The 23,906-nt window shown below is 40.1% G+C and overlaps 1 protein-coding gene across 15 annotated transcripts in view; it reads right to left on the bottom strand.

Moving 5' to 3' along the window:
* The window catches only part of CELF2 (CUGBP Elav-like family member 2), a 499,219-nt gene that overhangs the window by 454,641 nt on the left and 20,672 nt on the right, over window positions 1-23,906 (bottom strand). For 5 of the 15 annotated variants that reach the window (XM_088468737.1, XM_088468741.1, XM_088468746.1 and 2 more), the window contains exon 1: window positions 1,657-1,897. The exons of the other annotated variants lie outside the window; for them this stretch is intronic. In XM_088468737.1, coding sequence (XP_088324863.1) covers window positions 1,657-1,730 — 74 coding nt within the window. In that variant the 5' untranslated portion in view covers window positions 1,731-1,897. Of the gene's footprint in view, window positions 1-1,656; window positions 1,898-23,906 lie in introns of those variants that run through there. 15 annotated transcript variants of the gene reach the window in all.

Below are 23,906 nucleotides of genomic sequence, written 5' to 3'. Positions count from 1 at the left end.
AATACTTATTTGTTTTCCCAGTCTGAACCTTTTTTAGAACTTTGAACTTAAGATACCTATACAGTATTTGTTTCACCTGTGTAAGACCAGCTGATGAACACAATGAAGTGTTGCAGTGAAAGACAATACCCAGCATGACCTCACATTCACCTCTGTGCACCTCATGTGCGGAATTATTTATTAGTTTAACTTTTTCAATGCTGAGCGCTTCCTATTAAAGTGCAAATGTTTCTCAGACTGTTGAAACTACTCTAGAATATATAAATTGCCTCTAACAATTTATGAATGGGCCCTATCTATACAACTGAAAGGAAAAAAAATATAATATTGGAAAAGTAAATTTTTAGTTCTGCACTAGTAACTGTGACCTCATGATATTAAACAGACAGTTTAGTATTCTGTATTATTGACTGCAAGAATTGTATGAATTAAGTTGGCCAGCACATGAAAGGCTTATGCTCTCCACCCCCTATAGCTCAGCAGCTTAAACAATAGACTTGTATTGAATCTCTTCACTCAAAGGCTTCCTTTCTAGTGTGCTTAGGAAAGCAGCAAGCACCGATGGGGAAAGTTTGCTGCCAGTAAAATTGATCATAAAACTCTGAATGGTTCTTCTTAGGTTCTGCACAAAGACCTACCATGAATCATGGCTGGCATTTATGAGAACATATACTTGCCTTTATTTATAGGTACACTTTAACCCTACAAACTATAAACTATTTGGATTATATATATAATTTTTTTTAAGTACTATGGTAACATAACACGTCTGTAAATGACTGTGTAAAAGTTAGCAGATGTGGATTTGCACAGGCAGGTTTGTTAAATACTTGTATTTATTTCCCTTGGCTTTGAACAACTATTTTTTCAGTGCAATAACTTTGGAAAAGACTCTCGTGCTGCAGCAGGGATCAATTAAGAAATGTCTTGTAAATATTTATTTCCATAAACATTAATGGCACAGCCACGTTTTCCAGTGAAACTAGAAGACTGACACATTCCGACGTAAATCCCTGTTTAGCTGATCATATCCCATAACATAGCACTCAGTGTCACTCTGAGTACAGTCACATATCCCATTCAAGTAGAACAGTGGGGGACTAGCACAGTTTTCCAGCGTTATATAAATATGAAATGACTTGAGCATGGGGGTTTAATAATGTGTTGTCCTAATCTTTGTATCCATAGCCAATGATAAAGGTGGAAGAAGCACATTGTATCTTATTAAACTGCATTACTGGAATCCATAAGCATCATCTCTAGCAGGACTCAGGCACAATAAAGAAATGTGCTGTAATTCAGGACTGCTACAAGCATTATGATTAATGCCATTTTTGCAGCATAAAAACAGAAAGTGTGGGAAAAACATCCATTGCTGATCCTTGCTTAGTAGCCTTATCAGATAGATCATCATGGCAATAAAAGCAGCACATAATTAAGAAATTCAAAGTGACTGCAAACGATTGTCTGAGGCAGGGTAAACTCGAGACATCTGAAAGCACAGATCACTCTCCCTAAAAACTCTGTAGCATGGAGGAACTACAGGATGGGAATATTCCCCCCTCACTCTCTTGTCGTTGTACACACATGAGCAATGTGGCAATAATGTAGCATGGCACAGTTCTAAATCTCCCAGATCACTGGATGTGTACTTACATTCTGTCAGAAACTAGCAAACGGCTATCGACCATCATATCAGGGAGAAAATCCAGCTTGAATGAAGAAGTCATGTTCTTGCTTCTGCACGCCGTTCTGCTCTGGCAAATAAGAATGTTTCTCTGCTTGTCTGATTCAACAAGAGTGCTGGCCAAGAGACAGGCAGGGACAGGTGCGGGAGGCCTCCCCAAGGCAGCAGCCAGAGCCGGCAGTTGTCACATTCTCTCCCCCTCTTGTTTTCCTCCAATCCCTTCTGAAATCTACTGCTGAGGCAACTGTCTATAGAGTACCAGGTGCTGAAAGCAGAGGCGGAGCTCCCTTCCTACTGCAGCTTCATTTAACCCCTGCACTTCTCCCACCCTATTATCCCCAGTGCATTAATACTTCCACTTCATTACATAAATGTTCATGTGCAATACTGTCAAGTATCATTTGTACATATATTATTATTTTTTCTTCTTTTTGAGGGTTAGCAGATACTGTAGCACATTTAAAAGCATCAATAACTAGTGTAGCTGTAACTCATACACATATCTTCTTTGAAGTGAATTATGCAATATGCCTAACCTCTATTGAATTCAGCATTGCTAAGTGAGGAGTTTTATATTTAGAAATGTGTTGTTTGCGAATATTCCTAGACCTGATAATACTGTATTTCCTGATTGTGTGAGGTGAAATTACTTGCACTCATTGCAACTGAACCATACACATGTGAAAATTAGTGAATTTTGCAATGTTCACTGAAAAATCATAATTTACTATGTCAGAATAGAAAATATAAACTATATATATTTGAATTTTACTTATAACACTATAGTAAACCCAATACCAGACACGCACACAGAAAAATACATCAACTTATGTTTTGAGGATGTCTATAATAGCACCAGCGCTATATAGATTAGGGGTCTATGTACTATACTCGTGGTACTGCCGCAATTTTTGTATATCCAACTCACAGGGGATATTTTCACTTTTAATAAAAATATCCTTGCTATGTACAAAGGGGAACTCACAGAGACTTTGGTTGCGGTAATCACTGTGTCCCTGTGAGGTATATCTCTGGCATTTAGGAGAAGTCTTTCACTGGGGAAGCTGATACTGAGCATGCGCCAGGCGCCAGCTTCAGGGACCGGCTGGGGGCTGCGAGATTGAAAGATCTCTCTCCTGCACTCGGAGCCCCCCATAGGCTTACATTAGTTTACACCATCTGAAGATGGTGTAAACTACTGGGGCTAAACCCCGAAAAGCTTTACTTCTTGGAGTTTAGTATATAGAGGGTCAGAACGTAGTCCCCATTGATAATAAGCGCTAATAAAGATCTCATAAAGATAGGTGTGTGTAATATTATTTTCTATTTATTTACTCAGCAATATATCTATCTATCTATCTATCTATCTATCTATCTATCTATCTATCTATCTATCTATCTATCTATCTATCTATCTATGCATACTATATACAAAGTATTATATTAGATGCACAAACTTCTGCATAATTGTATGTATCAAACAGCTCGATACATACTGTAGGCCCCTTTATGAGATGCACAGACTTCTGCATTGAATGTCACATACTGTAGTTCAGCCTTTATGTCACAACCCAGTTCTGTTTTATTATTTTCCTGCTTTGTACTTGTTTCACTACACCAGAGACAATGTTAATCCCATGTACTTGAAAGGAGCTGCACATTTCCTCAGTACTGGTGACTCCATATTCATGTAAATATTTTCTGCAAGTGCTAAACATCATGCTCCCTTCTCACTTCTCCTGTTAAGAAGAAGATACTCTTTTAAAATTACTCTGCATAGTTCATTGAGGTCATTTAATTCCTTTCCCTTATATAGAACTGTACAAATGAATGTCTTGCGTTGGGTTAAACTAAAAAAATGTATGCCTTAAATCTTTTCGATATGTGTAAGTAAAATGGAAGGTTGTATTTTAAAGCCATTTAGCTAATAAATGTTATGTTTGAAACACTTGAGCGATGATGCCAGGCACTTATTTTTTGGCCCAAATAGCCTATTTTTACTGTGACCCTAATGACCCTATTCTTTTTGTTTCAATGCTCCACCTTGTTCCTGTGTGTTTCACAAACTCAGGATTGAATGTTACTATTGATTTTGGGCATGTTTATGGAGAAATATAAACAACACTGTGTAACAGTATTAACTTATGGGGCCCATACAGCTGGGACTGATTGCCACAAATTCCCGTTCTGCCAACAGCAGGGTCAGGGAATTGGGGATAGTCAACATGTTGAAAAATCTTGATTCCCGGATCATTACCCGAAAATAGTAGAAATCGATGAGTCAGGGATTGTTTACATGCTGAATTTCCCCGATCTGCTACCAATGGATTGCCCATCAACGATGGCTGCCATTTGCAGATCAGTTTGGATCGACAGAACGGGGAATCGGGCCATAGATGTATGGGCTCCTTTATTCTTACAAATGGAAAATTGGTCTGGTCACTACATCTACCCTACTGAAAGAGAGTCTAAGGGGCCTATGTATCAATCTGTTTTTTGCATAATTTAATGTATTATTCCTATGTACTAATGGCACAATGCAGGAGATTTCACAGAAACCTCTGGCAGGGTGCTAATTAGCACTTCAGGGTCGCAGTCCCCATTATTATCAATGGGGACTACGAGCTGACTCCTATGTACTAAACTCCAAAAAGGGAAGCTTTTCGGAGTTTAGCCCTTGTACAGTGGTTTACACCATCTTCAGATGGTGTAAAACTGCTTTAAGCCTATGGAGGCTCCAGGTGCAGGAGAGAGATTCCCTTTGTACATTGCGAGGATATTTTCATTAAAATGAAAATATCCCCGGCGATATGGCAAGATAATAATTTATTGGTGGAATTCCCAGCAATGGAAGCATACATAATTCATACCAAATCATAAATAACATTATAATGTAAAAGTATACTTTTCCTTATTTACAATATTTAATGTCAAACAGTCAAATCCCCAAGCACTCACTTCAGAAATGACCAAAATCCCAGTTTGTTCAGCTGCCCTACTGTAGGAATCTGAAATTATCAAAGGACAGCACCACCATCCCAATGCCATAAGGTCAGGAGGTAACTGTGGAGTGCTCTGTATATGGAAGACAGAAGGCTTCCAACAGTGAAATCTTATAAACAAGAAAAAATAAGACTGCACATAAGGAAACTTATAAAGAGAACAAGTGGAGAAATTGCCCATAGCAAAATACCAGATTCTGGGCCTGATTCAGACCCGCTCGAGAGCTCTGAGCACTCGCAAGCAGGTCAATGGTGCCCAAGTGCGCATGCGCGAGACCCGAATGATGACGGCCAAGCCGTCGTTATGGGTCTCGCACCAAAGGGGGCGTGCTGTCGATGTTGATTGACAACACGCCCCCTTTGGTGGGCGTGCCGGGGGTGTGGCTGCCCAGACGGAGGCGTTCCCATGGGAACGCCTACCATTTGGGTCCGGCCCCACTGACATCACTAGTAATAGAGCCAAAAGCACTCCTGGGCTTGCGGAAGCGAGACCCTACCACAGGGTCTCGTCGCAAGCCCGATGGTCGCGATGGTCTTGACCATCGCGACCATCATTTTGGCCGCTCGCTATAGCTGTGGATGGTCACCCACAGCTATGCGAGCGGCCAGGAGGCCGCTCCAAAAAGGAGCAGGGACGGCCCTGATTCAGAGCGAGCGCTCTGTCAGAGCGTCTGGCTCTGAATCAGGGCCTCTGTCTATCATTTTATAGAATATACTAGATATATGATAGCTAGAAATGTGTTGATTGTTATGGGCAACTTTTCCACTTGTCCTCTTTAGAAGGTTTGATATATCTCCCCTTTATCTGACACTTCCAAACCAATCATGTGTATTTTAATTCTATGGCTTGCACAAGAACAATTTCAGCCAGAATCTGAGTGGTTGCCATGGTGTTGCAGCACATTACATGCACAGTTACCTGGGCGCAGGGTTTTCTAATTATAAATTCTACCAATAGCTATGATGTATGCAATTCACAAGAACCAGACAGGTATCGGCTTTCAGACAAGTTATGATTAAATAAAAGATGATAGGATTGATTGCTATGGGTTACAACACAACATTGCTTAATGTCATGCTCAGATATGTCCAATATGTGCTCGTATTCATATATGTCATATAAACAAACTTGTACTGACAGGGCCGAATTAAGGGGGGGGTGACAGGGACAGTCGTCAATGGGCCCCCACACACAGAGGGGCCCCCACACAGGGTCGACCTGTTCCTGGGAGGAGGGCGCTCTGCAGCTGCGGCTATTCTACTGCATGCAGCAGCACAGTCAGTGCTGCTGCATCAGCTTGGGGCAGGGCGGTAGTGTGGACAGCACATAAGTGCCGTCTGCACTACACTACACAGCACAAACACACAGCTGCCAGCGCCGGCAGCTGTGTGTTTGTTTTAGCAGCAGATGAGAGTCAGACAGACTCTCATCGGCTGCTGCGTCCACTGCCGGAGCCGGGCCATCTTCCCGCTCTGGCAGTGGCTGATGGGAGGGCGGATGGACTACTACTAGGAGCACTGTTGGGGGTACTACTAGGGGCACTGCTGGGGGTACTACTACTGGGGGCACTGCACATTGGTGGGACCACTACTGGGGGACACATCATAGGGGGGGATTACTACTAGGGGTACTTCTGGGGGGACTACTGTTGAGGGGGGACTGCTACTGGGGGCACTGCTGCGGCAGACTGCTACTGGGGGCACTGCTGCGGCAGACTGCTACTGGAGGCACTGCTGGGGCAGACTGCTACTGGGGGCACAGCTGGGCTCGGCTCTGTGTGGCTTGAAGGGGGCACCCGCAACTTAGTTGCCCTGGGGCAACCACAAGCCTTAATCCGGCCCTGTGTACTGACATAGATGTTTCTGTTTATAAAGGAGCTGTACCAAGCCTTCTAAAGTATGGAGAAGTTGTCCATAGCAACCAGATTCTACAGATCAATTTTAGAGTGTACTTGATGAATGATAGATAGAAGCTGATTGGCTGCTCCTGTATGGGTAACTTGGCCACTTTTCCACTCCTTAGAATATTTAATACATTTTCCCCTAAGACTTTTATGTTAATTTTTTGTCAAAGGAGCCATTTAGGATCACAATAGAATTGTAGGTTATTAATCAGTAAACAACAAGAACAATAGTGGCAGTAGGGAGAATACATACCTTTCACACCTTTGTTTTACAATGGAATGTAGGCTTGTAATAAAATATCAAAGGGCCTGATTCAGTAGTGCACGCAAGTGCACTGCTGATTGCAGATTCCCGATTATCGGGAATCTGCGCATGCGCAGGACCGATTCTGCAAGTGTGCAAAATGGGTCCTGTGTAGTCGCACACAGACCCTTCAATGCCTCTGTCTTATTGACAGGCAGAGGCATTTAAGGGGTGGTGTGGGGTCGGCCGGCGTACCCGGATATGGGGGCGTGTCCGCCCCGTGTTCTGGCAGTGGCAAGCCCAGGACGCAGTGTCCTAAGCTCACAATCCAGCCAGCCTGAGTAAGCTGAGGCTTACTAAGCTGGCTGGTGGCCTGGTGCCGTCCTCCATCACGACCATCGACCACCGATGGTCGCGATGGTGATCCCAGCCTATGACCTCCGTCGCAGTGCTGGGATAGCAAATGCCACAGGGGGTCATACACCTCCTGCTGCATTTGCATGCAGCTTTGCAATTGCGATCCTTGCAAGATCACCCCCTAATACCAGTTTCCTCAGTAATTGCTATTTTTCTTAATACTGCTTTCTGTTTTATTGTAACAGGCAATTACATTAGTAAAAGAAAAAAAAAGTTTTATTTAATTATTGATCAGAGATTAAATTGAAAGGAGCTCTTAACTCCCTTATCACGACTGTTTTATATATGGAACTCCATATGCAGCCAAGTAACAGGTTTCAAAAAATCATATTGTATAACAAACCCTAACAAGAACACTAATAGAAATATAAATGGACTAATATGCTACTTTCTTTTAAACTAGTTCATTTAGAAATTCATATTTCCCCACTGAGATATGTAGCAGCCTGAGATGATTTTAAATGAGTGCAAACTGTTCCTGCTTCATAGCATCTTAGGGCCTGATTCACAGTTTTACGTAAAGAGCCAATGTTTGCAGACATGCATATGCGGAGGAGCCGCACTGCGTATGTGCAGATCTGGTCTTGCGACGTCGGTCTCAGTCCCCCAAATGCCACAATACAATTGACTTGCTGCTGGTGTTTGGGAACAGCGACCGGGAGCATTACAGAATACGGGGGGTATCGGGGATGCCTAAGCCAGTGGCTGCATCATTGGACGCAGCATTACGGGCCCTGAGGGTAACTCAGATATCCAATGTTCATGCAGTTGATCCAATGCTGCATCTTCGGACACAGCAGCGGATCACATGAGTCGTCAGTGGGAGTTTTTTACATAAGACGCCTCCTGCAGCTTTAGCATATTTAGCACAGCCGCTGCGTACAAAGACACAGAGGCTGTACTTCTCCGTAAATCTCTGAATCAGACTCTTAGATAGAAAATATGCAAAAGAGTATTTAGCTGGAGTGATTTACAACATTCACTTTATTGTCTCAGATGGGCTTCTCTCTTTAATGTTGTTACTCTAGAATATACCGTTGCATATGACGTGGGCAATAATACTTGTCTATTGAAGTATTCATACACATTTGAAATGTTTTGTAATAACATATCCTAAAGTATATATATTTTAATTTAATCAGAGCAGAGGTATATCAATATCCAAAACATCCATTTAAAAAGAAAGGCTCACTGTGTCTCACATACAAACATTTTTTAATAAACTTTTTTTTTTTTTTTTTACAGAATATTGAAAATATGCTCTGATAGTCAAATAACCTTAACATCACTATCACAAAAGATTCTATTTGTGACTACAAAAGCATATAACTGCATAAAATATATAGACTATAACAATAACATGCTACTCACATTTGACTTTCCATAACATGCCTGCACAGGCTGCACTTGATACAATGAATTATATTTACCTTCAGGGTTATTATCCATTCACTACATGTCTTAACACTATGCACACCAAAGCATTTGGTCAACAGTAAAAAATATAAAAAAACTTTTCTAATTTACACACTAGCTATGCAAAGAGGATTAAAATAATACTTCTATTTTACAAGAATACTTAAGTGAATGTTATGTGATGATACAATATTTCATATACAGTATTGTTGGTTACTGAGCCATGACTAGTTTAATAATTCTTAATACAGCAAGGGAGTATTTTTCACATCATACAACTCATAAAGATGTAGAAACAGAGTGTCATAATTTATTTATTTATTATCAGTTATTTATATAGAGCACACATATTCCGCAGCGCTTTACAGAGAATATTTGGCCATTCACATCAGTCCCTGCCCCAGTGGAGCTTACAATCTATATTCCCTATCACATGCTCACACACATACACACTAGGGTTAATTTGTGTTGGGAGCCAATTAACCTAGCAGTATATTTTTGGAGTGTGGTAGGAAACCGGACCACCCGGAGGAAACCCACGCAGACACAGGGAGAATATACAAACTCCACACAGGTAGGGCCAAGGTGGGAATCGAATCGAACCCATGACCTCAGTGCTGTGAGGCAGTAACGCTAACCATTACACCATCTGTGCTGCCCAAAAGAGTTAATCACTCTCCTTTTTTTGAACTCCTAGAGGGAATCTACAAAAGATAATTTTTTTTCTTCTAGTTTTAAATAAATCAGGATCACTTTAAATTGTCAACAGAAAAATGTGAATTTCTGGCTTAAACTATCTAATCTTTCAAACTAAATTTTCTTTTAAAATCGAGTAGTGGCTATTTTGAATGTATCAGTTAAAAAACTGATTTACCAAAATCTGTTCTTTAAATACTGTAACATGAACAATGAAGGAAGGGAAAGGAACTGCCATTCACTGTCCATCACAAGTGTCCAGTGTGAGAAACCACTTGTGATTGGCTGCCAGAAAGGAAGAACCACAGATATGCCATGCTTTGTTCTTCTAGTTTTGGGCAGAGTTATTGTGTGGACACTTTGTTTCTTCTCACACCCTCCTCTAATAATTGGCATAACGGGCAAGGCTACCTTGGTGTATTACACTGAAATCAATGGGGTAGCCAAATTGTCACACCTAGGGGTATATTTACTAAAATCAGGTTTTTAGAAGTGGAGATGTTGCCCATAGCAACCAATCAGATTCTACCTATTATCTTCTAGAAGGTACTAGATAAATGTTAGGTAGAATCTGATTGGTTGCTATGGACAACATATCTACATCTAAATAGCAAATATACCCCCAAGAGTCTCAATCTTGTTCATTACACTTGCAGCCACAGCCAAATAGCAAGGGGTTTGGGAAGAGTACGGAGGAAAAAACAAGTTCATAAAACCAATGAGTTTAATTTTGTCAATTTTTATAGCTTTTTGCCACATCAATCTTCCATAGATTACTGTCGTTAATAGTGTACTTAACACTGAATAAATCAGTAATCTCTTTAATTTTGTAATCACAAATTAACCTTGGCGCCTGGTGGGGGCCTGTGGTGAAATTGGCACAGAGGATATAGCTGCCAACTTGCAGAATTGGAGATTGCCTGTCTCCAATACAAAAAGAGAGCTAAACAGGGATATACTGCAAATGCGCTTACAATTTCATGAACACTATACCAAACCAAAAACTAAATTAAAAATATATTTATTATAATACACATAAACAAAACTAGCTGTTCCCGGTTCTAATCTAGGATTTATGCTACCAGTTAAGTACTAGTTACTATGCTCTCTTACCAGAGATTTTACTGATTGTTATGTGTTAACATTTATTTACTCCTGGGAGCAGCTAGTTTTGTTTATGTGTATTAATAAATATATTTTTTATTAAATTTTTTGTTTGGTATAGTGGCCCTGATTCAGAGCCGGACGCTCTGACAGAGCGCTCGCTCTGAATCAGGGCCGTCTCTGCTCCTTTTTGGAGCGGCCTCCTGGCTGCTCGCATAGCTGTGGGTGACCACCCACAGCTATAGCGAGCGGCCAAAATGATGGTCGTGATGGTCAAGACCATCGCGACCATCGGGCTTGCGACGAGACCCTGCAGCAGGGTCTCGCTGCCGCAAGCCCAGGAATACTTTTGGCTCTATCAGAGCCAAAAGCACTCCCACTGACATCACTAGTGATGTCAGTGGAGCCGGACCCAGACGGTAGGCATTCCCAAGGGAACGCCTCAGTCTGGGCAGCCACGCCCCCGGCACGCCAACCAAAGGGAGCGTGCTGTCAAGCACCATCGACAGCACGCCCCCTGTGGTGCGAGAGCCATAATGACAGCTTGGGTCTCGCGCATGCGCACGATGGAGCCGCCTCCGTCGTGCGCATGCGCACTTGGGCACCATCGACCCAGTGTTCATGAGATTTTAATAGCATTTGCAGTATATCCCTGTTTAGATCTCTTTAATTTTGCTATGTCTGTTGATTTCAATTTTTGACTTTTGAAAAATGAATGACTTCTATGGTGATTTCCTTTATATAGATTTGGTCATTTGAAAAAGCCCAAAAATAGTGTTAAATCATTAAAGAACAAAATTATTATTTTGTCGAACCTTCCATTTGTTAATGTTTAATTTGACAAAGAATTACCTACAGAAAAAAATAAAATAGAAAACCCTTTACTGCTAAATATGGGTGGAACTTTCCTAAGCACTGCCGGGCTTCAAATTGAGAGGAGGGTGATACAGTATCCCCTGTTAATATCTGATGACCCTGGGAGTCTTGAGGGGGTGAGGGCTTGATGACATCATGGTGCCCCAGACACAATTATGTAATTATGCCTCTTCCCTTCCAGGAACTACCCAACAGAAATTTTCAAATGTCAGAAAATAGGGAAATGAGCATTAAAAGTTCTTAATCTCCTCAATTAACACCTAAAGACTCAAAGGTACCATCACTTGAAAGAGAGGAGTCCCATCTATCAAATGATGTGACCCTTAAAAAGTTATTCTCTGGAGTTCATGTGTGGTGATCAGGATGTAGTCATGATGTAGACATTTACAATTTTGACATTCGTAATGTTGACACCACAATGTAAAAAGTTATGATGTCAAATTGTTAAAATGTCAACATGGAACATGTCCACAATGTTGACATGTGATATATAGTTTTCCAAGGACTGTAATGTAAGGGTTAGGCTGCGGCAGTGGAGGATTAGGGTTAGGCTATGGGAGGGGAGGATTAGGCACTGCGGGAGTTAGGATTAGGCTATAGGAGCGGATGTTATGATTAGGCACTGAGAGTGTGTGTGTTAGGGGTTAGAGTTAGCAATACTCACCACCGCAAGTGCCGCAGGAATCGCCAGAAGTCATCAGGATGTCACCGCCAGACCCAGAAGACACAGTTGAAGCTGCTGTACCAGGTAAATCACCACTAGACCACCAGTGACGCTTTCTACATTTCACCAGTGTTGACATGATGAATATTGATGTGTTCAATGTCGACATGGTAAGTATGTTAACGTGTTGCATTACGACCATGTCAACATCCTTATGTCGACAAAATATATCACACGCCATTCAAACATATATGAAAACAAAACAATGCATTATCATTTTTGAGCACAGAATTTATTCTAAAAACCTGTGTGGAATCCAGCATCTTGCTGCTTTACAAGAACCACAAATTATTTTTTGATGGTGGTTAGAAAAAAATAATACACACATTTTCAGTTAAAAAGAGCATCCAGCAGCAAAGGGGTTAATAAAGAATATGTAAACAATCATCATATACTGTATACACTTGGAAGATGAAATGCAGGCTGGACATCAGTCTCCTATTGTGTTAGTGACACTACATTTGATAAAGGAATCACTTTTGCTACTCTTCATTCAAATAAAGACTGAATGGGGCTATAGATCAAGATAGCAGCTGAGTGTAGTAAGTGTAACACCTGGTTGGACAGGTGCCAGTACTGTCTAATCAGACACTTCCTCATTCCCTGCCCTAACAATTGTAATGTAATGTAATGCTCTATTCATCCATAACAGGATTTCTCTCTAATGTGCAAAATGACATGGCCTTATGTCAGCTGGCATGTAACGGGGCTTCAAGGAGGAGGGTTACAGTAACTGGTAACCATAATTACCTATATATAATGTCTACCCTCCAACATGATCCCATCCATCAGCTACAAATTGCTCTGCTCCTGGAGTTCCCATCTAATTTATGATTGCCACCACCACTAGCGCAAGCAGGGGGGGTTTCTGAGTACCCAGAAATCCCCCTGACAGACTGGAGAGCAGGCACCATCTTCTTAAGCCCCACCCTCTTGCAGCAAAATGCCGTGATTCACGGGTCATACGGAGGAGGCGGAGCCAATATGATGTGATTCCATTAGAATCACATAAATTGGATCTGCCCTCTCCCGATTGGCCCGCGAATTGCGGCATTTTGTCGCTAGGGTTGGGGCCTAATGACATGGTGCCAGCCTGCCAGGTCAGATCCTCATCAGGTCTACAACCCGCAGCTGCTGCAAGGTAAGTGTGTGTGTAATGTATGTATGTATATATACATTTATGTGTGTGTGTATATATATATATATACTGTATATATATATATATACATACATACATACAGCATATGTGTGTGTGTGTGTGTGTGTGTGTGTGTGTGGAAACCCCCCTGTAAAAATCCTGCGTTTGCCCCTGACCACCTGTGTTGAACTAGGTAATTGATGAGAAGGGTGTTTCACCACAGGTGACGTCAATCATAAATTAAGAATGAAGTCCAGGAGCAGAGCATTTTGTGCCTAATTGAACGGGTCATGTTGGAGGGTATGATAATGTAATATGGACCCTTTAAAGCTTGACATATGCCTTATATTTTATTAATACCATGGAATAATGAATCTCATACTGCAATGCTTAATTTTTTCATCGTCATTATATAGCTTCCGCTTTTTCCTAGCGTTAGGATGCTTCAACTGCCCAGTTTGTGTCATCTCTGCTATGCATAATTTATTCCACCCAGGTTAATCCTACATAGTGTGCCCAAGATGGCTGCCTTATCTGGTACTTTTTGTTGGTGGAATATATAACCCGTGGAAGTTATTTCCAAAAATGTCTCCACCAACCCTACAATATGCTTATTGTGCTCTCTAGCTTTTGGTTGTTTTTAATTATCTCTGTGTGGTTTTCTATTTTCTGCAATACCAAATCCTTGAACAATGTACCATGTTTTCTGATGTCTGCAAAGCGACTTTGAGTCCTGCGGGAGAAAGTGCTATATAAATAAAATGATTATTATTATTTTTCCCTTTTCGTTAGAATGTTAGCAGAGCAGCATCTCTATAATTGAGAGAACCCATTCGTATTTAATAGCAGTTTGGTTTGTTTTATTTATTTTGCTCAAAGTTTTCTTTTTCTTTGTACATTAAAGCCACTTTATCAAATCACACAAATCACCAATTTTTTCAGCCTATTTACATTTGTTGAGTTTCTTTGTTTTGTTTTGTTTTATCAATTATTATTGATAAAATGGAAGAAAATATTTAATAAAAACCAATGTATTCTGAAACGGCTCACTAGTAATTTATCACCATTACCTAATTAATAGTTCAAGACAAGTACATTCATTCAACTATTCTGGCATAGACAATGCTTTCTGCATGTATTTGATTCTTTGGTGGGAACTTGCCAGTAGAGTGTGACTGGGACTGTTATAAACTGGACGATAACTGACCAATTTAAATGTATTTAAAGCATTCATAATACCATGCCCTCCTGATTGCCCATTATAACTGACTTTAAAATACATTTAAATGCAAGAAAACAAAATATGTAAACTTTGGCTATTAAGGTAGCACCAGTTTATTACTCCACCTCTTTGTACTGATTCTTATATTTTGGGTTATCTTGGGTAAACCCTGGTGTTTTGATTAGACTGCTAATAACTAGTGGAGTGTCGCACATTATTTTCTCTATTCTACACATTTTTAATAATTATGAAAAATAACTAGTATTAAATACAGTTTCCTTGATTTATATTTAAAGATATGTACTATGAGGATTGCATAGTCTATACTCATTCCAATAAACTTAGAAACCATCTCTGATATAGAAATATATAAAAATAATATATACTTTATGCACTAGCAACAAATAAAACACCTATCAGCATCAGCTGTGCATTCACAATCAGCCAATCACAGGCAGTTTCATAATCATCTTGTGCGTAGCACAGCGCCCAGTGGTTACCAATACTGTCTCATAGCATTGGGGTCATGAGATAAATACTTGCCATGGGCCCTCTCTATAAGGAGTTTGTATGGTCTACCCGTGTTTGAGTGGGTCTGCCTTTAGTGCTCCAGTTTACTCCAAAAACATACTGGTAAGTTAAATGTATTCTGACAAAATGAACCCAAGTGTATGTACATTCTTGTGCGTTAGGGAATTAGACTGTAAGCTCCAATTCAGAAGAGACTAATGTGAATGACAAACCTTCTGTGTACAATGCTGTGTAACAACGGTAGTGCAATAAAATAAATAAAAATAATGGTATATTTGCTCCTGACATCTGTAAATGATACGGTATGGACAGGCATATACTGTATGCATCTCAATCTTTGTCTGTTTGCAAGCAAACAATCCCTTATTGTTATCGGCGTACATTAGTCCACTCCTTCTCTCCCACATCCCTCATCTCCAGCCACAAGTTGGTTTAAGTATCATATTTATCTGTTTTCTAGGCACGCACAGAATGGCTTTACATATTTTATGTTATACAAACAGGCGCAGGTCACAATCTGCATCAGCCACAGGGGGCCTGATTCAGAGGTGGACACAGTGTCAATGTCGGATGCAATTGAGCGATTATTTTGCTCCTGCACATGTGCCAAAGTCGCACTGCACACACGTGGTGATAGGTTTCCATTCCATATGCACCTTAATACCCCCAGTAGTAGTGGCCCTTATGCAATGCACCCAATAATAGTGGCAATTATGCAATGCCCATAGTAGTGGTGCCCCTTATGCAGTGCCACCTGTAATAGTGCCCCTTATGCAATGTCCCCAGTAGCAGTGCCCCTTACGCAATGTCCCCAGTAGCATTGTCCCTTATGTGCTGCCCCTAGTAGCAGTGCCCCTTAGGCAATGCCCCCAGTAGCAGTGCCCCTTAAGCAATGCCCCCTATAGTAGTGTCTCTTATGCAGTTCCCCCATTTGCAGTGCCCCATATGCAATGCTCCCTGTAGTAGTGCCCCTTATGCAATGCCCCCAATGGTAGTGCCCCTTATGCAGTGCCCCCAGTAGTAGTCCCCCTATTGCAATTCCCCTGTAATGCCCCTTATTCAGTGCTCCCAGTAGTGCCCCTTATAGAGTGCCCCCCATAGTGCCCCTTATACAGTGCCCCCAGTAGTGCCCCATATGCAGTGCCCCCAGTAGTTCCCCTTATGCAGTGCCCCCAATAGTGCCCCTTATGCAATGCTCTTTATACAGTGCCCATAGTAGTACTGTCCCTTACACACAAAATACTAAATTATACTTACCCGTCTCTGTCCGCTCCTCCCGTCCTGCTTGGCACTATGGGAGAGACGTCATGGCATCTTTCCCTTTACCCAGTGATGGAACCAGAAGGCGGAGCTCATGAATGAGCTCCTGCCTGGTGCTGGCCCTGGGTGCAGCTGCCAATAAGAGTCTGTCTGACTCTTATTGGCTGACAAAATAAACACACTGCCACCAGGTAGTACACTAATGCAACTGTGCAACTAATGTGCAGCAGCTCGAGTCTGTGGAGTCATATTGGTGGATCTGATATCAGGGTATAATCTGGGTGGTAAGTATGCCCTTTGAGGGGGTTACTTTCCGTAACATATTACGTCACCCTGTGTGATAAGTCCAAGTTGGTGTGTGAACCACACTTATTAGCTGATATGGGTATATCCTGGGTGGTGTGCGTGCCCTTTGAGGGGGTTACTCTCCGTAAGTATATACGTCACGGTTGATCTGTGATTAAAATTAGCTGCTGATGTAACCTACATCAGCAGCTAATTTAATCACAGATCAACCGTAACTTTTACATGGGGTGACGTATATACTTACGGAGAGTAACTGCACATTAGTTGCACACAAGGAGACATAGTACTGATCAAACACTACGGATAGAGGTACCCTGAAGGAGCCATCTAACTTCCCTAGCAACCATTCCCAACCCTTGGGATTTTACATAGTGATAGTTCACAGACTGGAGAATTGTGTCTGCCAGAACAAAAATATTATACTAGATTTCTACTAATAGAAGTCATTTGTCATTATTAAATTATCATCCCTGACTAACACCAACACACTATTCTTTGGCTAACTACCCCAGGTGAGCGCTAAGTACATTCCCTGCTTATACTTATATTTTTGGAGACAGGACATCTCCAGTACTAAGCTGCTCCCATACTTGGGATACCCCCTGTTGAGCGCTGATCACAATCTCCATTTATCTGTACACTTAGAATATAGCTTGCACTTATAGTCATGATTTGTGACTAAAAAATCCACCAAACCAAAGCAGACAAGGCTGCCTAGAGTGGCCTGATTTGAAATCCTGACACAATTTATTTACTGATGATGGTAACAGAAGCAACCTCAGTATGATTAGAGGTAAGCATCTAAAACACACTTATTTATGCAAATACAAGTATACTCCTGTAACAGTGTTTTAAAAATCAAAATACATAGCAATCAATACTTGTTTTATACAAATAAAGTTTACTACATACTCTGCTTTGGAATGGGGAATCCTGTGTGTTGGCTTGAAAAAATATATATATAAAAAAATACATTTGTATCTGATTTGCTTAGCACTGAGTATTATTACCTACAATATACATCCATCAAATGAAATGTGCATGCACTGTGTACCGCAATGTATGGCACTTTGTGTACTCACAGTGACTCCACACACCCAATCATATTCTGGGCACTGACACAGGTATGACAAGGAGAAGGGGCTGCAGTTGCAAACCTGCATATGTGTCCATCTCTAAATAGGTCCCAAAAATGCTTTTTCTCATATGCTTTTTGCGATTATGTCCAATTCTGAATAAGACCCATTATATAAATAGTCGTATGCTGATTTTACAGACTGATTAACCTTCTTATTATAGTTAGAATTTAATAATACATGTATACATGATGATTTAGATGTCAATGTATTGGTTAGTAAGGGTTTCTCCTTCTGGATTTCTGATTATCAATACTGTATGTTAATTTTTCTCTGAATATAAATACTGAACATATCTATCTATACTAATATAATAAGAACGTTGTTTCTGTTTGTTCCAAGTTGGCGAAAAAACTACTGAACTGATTTATATGAACACTACATCATTTTGTAGTGGAAACTCCTAGAAATAACCTGCACTTTGTTTCATCTAAATCCAGTATGTGGAAAAAGACCCTAGACTGCACACCCTGAATATATATAATGGGAGGTGCTACCTGTTGAGACTATTGTTGCAGACACAAAAAGAAAAAGTACATGTGCACAACTCCAACATTACTAATTATATATAATACATTTTGCAATAAAATGTTGCAATAAATAAATAAATAGAGGTTTTAGCATAATCATGGCCAAGGTTATGGGCCTACCCACCGCGTCCAGGTAACCTCTTAGGGTAGGTCCCTAACATACTGGGGTTGAAATCCAGAGCACAGGACACCCCCAAACCAGCTCAGCTGAGCCACCCCAGGGCATCACTCTAATGAGAAAAGGTGAAGTGTAGAAAAGTGTTAGATAGATAGGAGCAGCTACTGCTGCATATATTAGGAGTAAGGTGAAAAATAAAGATGTGAAAATAATATATATATATATATATATATATATATAATAAACCAACAATAGAGGTGGTGAAAGTGCAAAAACTGAAAATGTGTTATAATGTGATGCCCTGAAGCAGCCCAACCAAAGCAATCCAGGGGACCCAAGCCCCAAAAATCAACCCATTGGAGTTGTGCACTTGTACTTTTTCTTTTTGTGTCTGCAACAGTGGTCTCAACAGGTAGCACCTCCCATTATATATATTCAGGGTGTGCAGTCTAGGGCCCTTTCCACATACTCTATTTAGTTTGCTCATATGTACACCTGAAAGCATGAGACTCCTTCAGCCTAGGCTAGCACCCCTCCCTACCTGTCCCCCATTGGTTTTAAGCAGGGATTCTGGCATTTTGACTGCACTTTAGTAAAAGGCACAATTTAGTTAAGTATTACAAATTTATATACTGTAGTGCAGACATGGTTGATTTTTGGCATGTGGGTCCCCTGGATTGCTTTGGTTGGGCTGCTTCAGGGCATCACATTATAACACATTTTTTCCTTTTTTGCACCTTTAGCACCTCTATTGTTTGTTTAATATATAAGTATTATTTTCACATCTTTATTTATCACCTTACTCCTAATATATGTATCAGTAGCTGCTCCTATCTATCTTACAATTTTCTACACATCACCTTTTCTCATTAGAGTGAGGTCCTGGGGTGGCTCAGCTGAGCTGGTTTGGGGGTGTCCTGTGCTCTGGATTTCAACCCCAGTATGTTAGGAACCTACCCTAAGAGGTTACCTGGACGCGGTGGGTAGGCCCATAACCCTGGTCATGATTATGCTAAAACCTCTATTTATTTATTGCAACATTTTATTGCAAAATGTATTAAATATAATTAGTAATGATGGAGTTGTGCACTTGTACTTTTTATTTTTGTGTCTTTATCTAAAGCCATCAAGCTAAAGCTGAGCAGTGACAAAAACAAAATTTATTGACATCATTAATGCAAGAGATAGGTGTGGCACCATACGCATGGCTGGTAAGGGGTGGGGGGGGGGGAGAGGTGCTTTGTGCCTGCATTCAATTGAATAGGATAAGCTACATAGCATTCTGTGCAAAGGGCACACAGTGACATTGGTGTGAGTGGTGGGTGAAGGCGCTGCTGCCACCAGCCTGTATAGCGCTGCTGGTCATGTGAGCCACTCCTGCGACAGACCCTCTATGCAAAGCACTACTACTGTAACAACTCAAAAAAAAAAAGTTGGCAGAAGTGATTTTGCTAGTAACATATAGAGCATTATATCATATATATATATATATATATATATATATATATGTATCATATATCTGTCAAGACATTCTTCCTATAGTAATGGTACAGGCTACTACATGTAGTATGGATATATGTTTATGATCAGTTCAATGATTATTACGAAAAACGTCTTTAGGTGTTCACTTTTCTATTCTTAAGAAGACATTATCATTCTAACTAAAGGTGGCCATACATGGCACGATATACGTGCCGATCCGCCGGATCGGCACGATGTAGGTGCTATATCGTGCCGTGTATGGGCACGATATCGTACCTGATATTGTGCTGCGTGCTCCAGCGAGATCGTAAATTGCATCCCCAGATCTTCTCGCATGTTTATCTGATCTAGATGCGATGTAAGATCCCATTCAGATTGAGAAGGGGGGAGCCGGCATATCATGTGGTCAGCGGGGACCGCACGATTGCCGGCGGTGATGGCACGATCCATCTAATGATGGATCGGCAGTCGCACTACACGGTGCATTGCACCGTGTATGGCCACCTTAAGATTAAGGGGCCTATGTATCAAAACTGGGAGAGAGATAAAATTGTAACAATTAAATTAGCAACCAATCAGCTCCTAACTATCATTTTTTAAACATAGCCTGCAAAATGTAAATTGGAAGCTGATTGGTTAGTACTTTATCTCTCACAATATTATCTCTCTCCCAGCAATGATATGTAGGCCCCTAAAAATAGTTTTACATTCATTATTGACCTCAGGAACCCAATTCTTTTTATAAACGTCTATAGAACAAAGTAGTATGCAGAGCTAACCAGAGTAATAATTAGCATTAACAAATGAAAACTTCACCTATATTTTCAGCATAGTCAGGGCTGTATTATTGGTGACAAATTATGCTTACCACTTTGCTATGGCAGCTAGATAAAAATTGCTAAATAACTGGACACAGTATCACTTAAAGCAATAAAAAATAATTTTTTTGCCAATAAAAACACCTGAAATGATTATTGTTTTGAAATAGATATATGCATTTAAAATACTACATTAAAACACAAGATTCTTTGAGAAATGTATTTTATTTTTAATTACATGTGAATTAGCTGGAAGAAGCTGCAGGGAAGCCCGGGCTCTTACTGACTTAAGCCTTCTCAGCAGTTTGTTAAATTCTAGCCTCAAATCCCTTGAGGGAATGGTGGATTCAAAGCAGCTTTTAATCATACCACAGGGAGGGTGAAGTAGTATGTAAGTAGGTCATATAGAAAGCACTGCAAGTGCATAGGTTACTGTTTTATTTAACAACTAGTGTGTCACATTTTCAGTGCACCTTTGCTATTAACATTTGAAGGTAACGGTATGAGTAGGGTCAAACACAATGGGATATGTTTTATAGAATGGAAATGTTATTTTAAATTGGAACACTTGATTCTCTTTTGCAAAGAGACAATGGGCAACTCTATAAATCTAATTCTCCTTTCTAGCCAATAAAACACACACACACACACATGGTACTCATACATATTGTACATTAAATGACACAGCGTGCATGATGAAATTGATTACACAAACACACTTGTTCATTTCAAATAACTTATTATAAAATGTTTCCTATAGTAAACAGGTATAACTGTACCTTCCTGTTTTCAACTTTTTGGCTCAAATGGTGTTAGCTGCGTCAAAAAAAAAAATAATGCTATATTTTCTTCTATTCACCATATCAAACTGTAGAGAACGTAATACCACAGGATTAAAAAAGAAAAAAATCCTTAACTTTAACAATACAGCAGAAATATATTCCATAGAAATACTACTTGAAAAGCAGATCTAGACATGAATAGGTCCTTTTACATTTAACAATGTATTAGGAATCAGCAATTCTGCAAAGCTACAGTTCTCTGTTGCAGTGAAGGTTGTTTCAGGCAGCGTAGTAATTCAGAAGCGGGTCTTAATGCTGGGAGATGAATTTTAATAAAGATGATAACTCAACTTAAAAATAAACATGGTCTCTTACATTCAATGATATGGGCCTCTTCATCATCAGCCCCTTTTCCTCATAGATGCCATTATGATAATCAATCATCTATTAATTATTTAACTGAAAGCATTTGGAGCCACTCAGAGAAGTGTGTCAGAACAGGCTTATTTCACAAGAAGCCTGTAAGGCAGTGCAATGAGAGTTCATATTATTGCTCCGGATTTTTCCGCCTCAAACACCAATCAGTGTTAGTTGAGCTACATGTTGCCTTTGGCACTGCAGTGAGTCTGAAGACGCAACTTCCCAGTATAAAAAGGATGCATAACACAAGTTCCATAATATGCAAACAGGGCAGAGGCCTACAAAAAGCAAAACGGATCTTCCTTGGCCTGAGTGTGACTAGTTCCATCATTACATTTCTTTCATTTTGCGCAATGATTTGATGCGTAATGTCAGTACCGAGACCTATGGCTTAGCATTACAGAAAGCTACAGTATATTGGAAAGGAAAATACGATCATATCTATACCCTACCTCCTCAATTCCCTGGAGATCTTCAATTCAACCTCAATCGCATTAGATGCAACATATTTACTTTAGTATGTGTACAGTGATAATCAAATAAACACAAAAACGGGTTATTTCGTACTGTATGAATATAGATGGTGACCTCTTCCAAATTGTGGGATAAAATAATATCTTATACAGTACATTGTTAAGCTTGGAAATAAGCGTGTTTTGCCATGAAACCCCATGGTGCCTCATTTTTACAATTTTGGTGTTAATGATTATTTGTTTATGAATCAGTTTTCCTTTCTTTTTCATTTACTGTTAATGAAAATATAATAAAATACCAGCATCATATACAGCCATGCTCAATAAGAAGAGGATGAGCATAGATAATACATAAAATCTAATAAAAATAAGAGGAAACGAGGGCCCTGCACATGAGGGCTTATTATCTATCTGAGGAAAGGGAAAAAGGCAGACTCAAGGCAAGGTGCTGTTCTAGTTACTTTATTAGGCTGAGAGCCAAGTGGGCTGTTTATACAAATAATACTGTATGGATTACTTAAAGAAATAATGTGTTATAAAACTGCCTCATACATATGTTATATTCTATCATTAAATAAACTTAAGTTTGAATAAATACATTTTACTAAATATAATCTAACCCTCAGGGTTATTAAATGGAAAGCTGCAAATACTGTAAACATGAAACCATAGCAATCAATCAGCAATTAGCTTTCATTGATTTATTGGATGCAATATAATAAAAGTGAATGTCTGTCATTATGAGTTATAGCACATTTATATTTTTTAGTACACTGTAAAGAATGGGAAAATACTATGTTTTGGTCGATATATTATAAAGTCATACTGTTCAATAAACAGTATATAAAAAAAAAGAATGGGAGAATACAGATTGCCATTTCTTTAGGAAAAAATATTTTTAGATTCCGTAGTGGAAGTGAGATGACTTATTTTACATGTGTATAATGTAGGCTTTATGTTGGCTATACACGCTGTGATATTGCAGTGTGTATACAGATGTATCCACATATACCTTTCCTCAAATCTCGCCAAATACTGCAGTTCGGCACGCCATGGACTTTTCAACTAAGCCACGCCATGTATCTCGCCACAGACTTTTTCACAAAATATGTGTCTGAGTAGCATCACTAATGTGACAACATTACAATGCACAGGTGTCCCGGACACTGGTCCTGGCATTGCCTGCAGCTGTGTCTGACTATCCTGTGCAAAAAGGAAAAAGACGGAGAGGTCTTATATGAGTGAGCTGCTCCATGCTTCACGCCACACATCGCTGTGCTTTTTTATGCGGCTATGATGCGGCTAACTTTATGAAAAAGTATGAAAATCTGGGAATTGCTACCCATGGCAGAGGGTCTAAGCCGCACCAACTTCTCGTGCCATATATCGCAGAAAGGATAGGTGTATGAGGACACATCTGTAGCCCAAAACATCATACTACCAGATTATGATCTTATATAAACCTGTGGAATGATTACTCCAAGTATTTGCTAATGCAATTGGAGGTGACTCCCGAAGCCCCCTCGTCCTTTATGCGCAGTCATCCTCCAATGATGCTAAGAGGACCCAATGATCACAAAAGTGATCTGTATTTTTGCAACCACTTGCTGAACCAGAAAT

Source organism: Taudactylus pleione, unplaced genomic scaffold (assembly GCF_031769625.1).
Source record: "Taudactylus pleione unplaced genomic scaffold, aTauple2 ptg000086l, whole genome shotgun sequence".
Classification (NCBI taxonomy): domain Eukaryota; kingdom Metazoa; phylum Chordata; class Amphibia; order Anura; family Myobatrachidae; genus Taudactylus; species Taudactylus pleione.
This window is presented reverse-complemented; position numbering and strand designations above follow the sequence as displayed.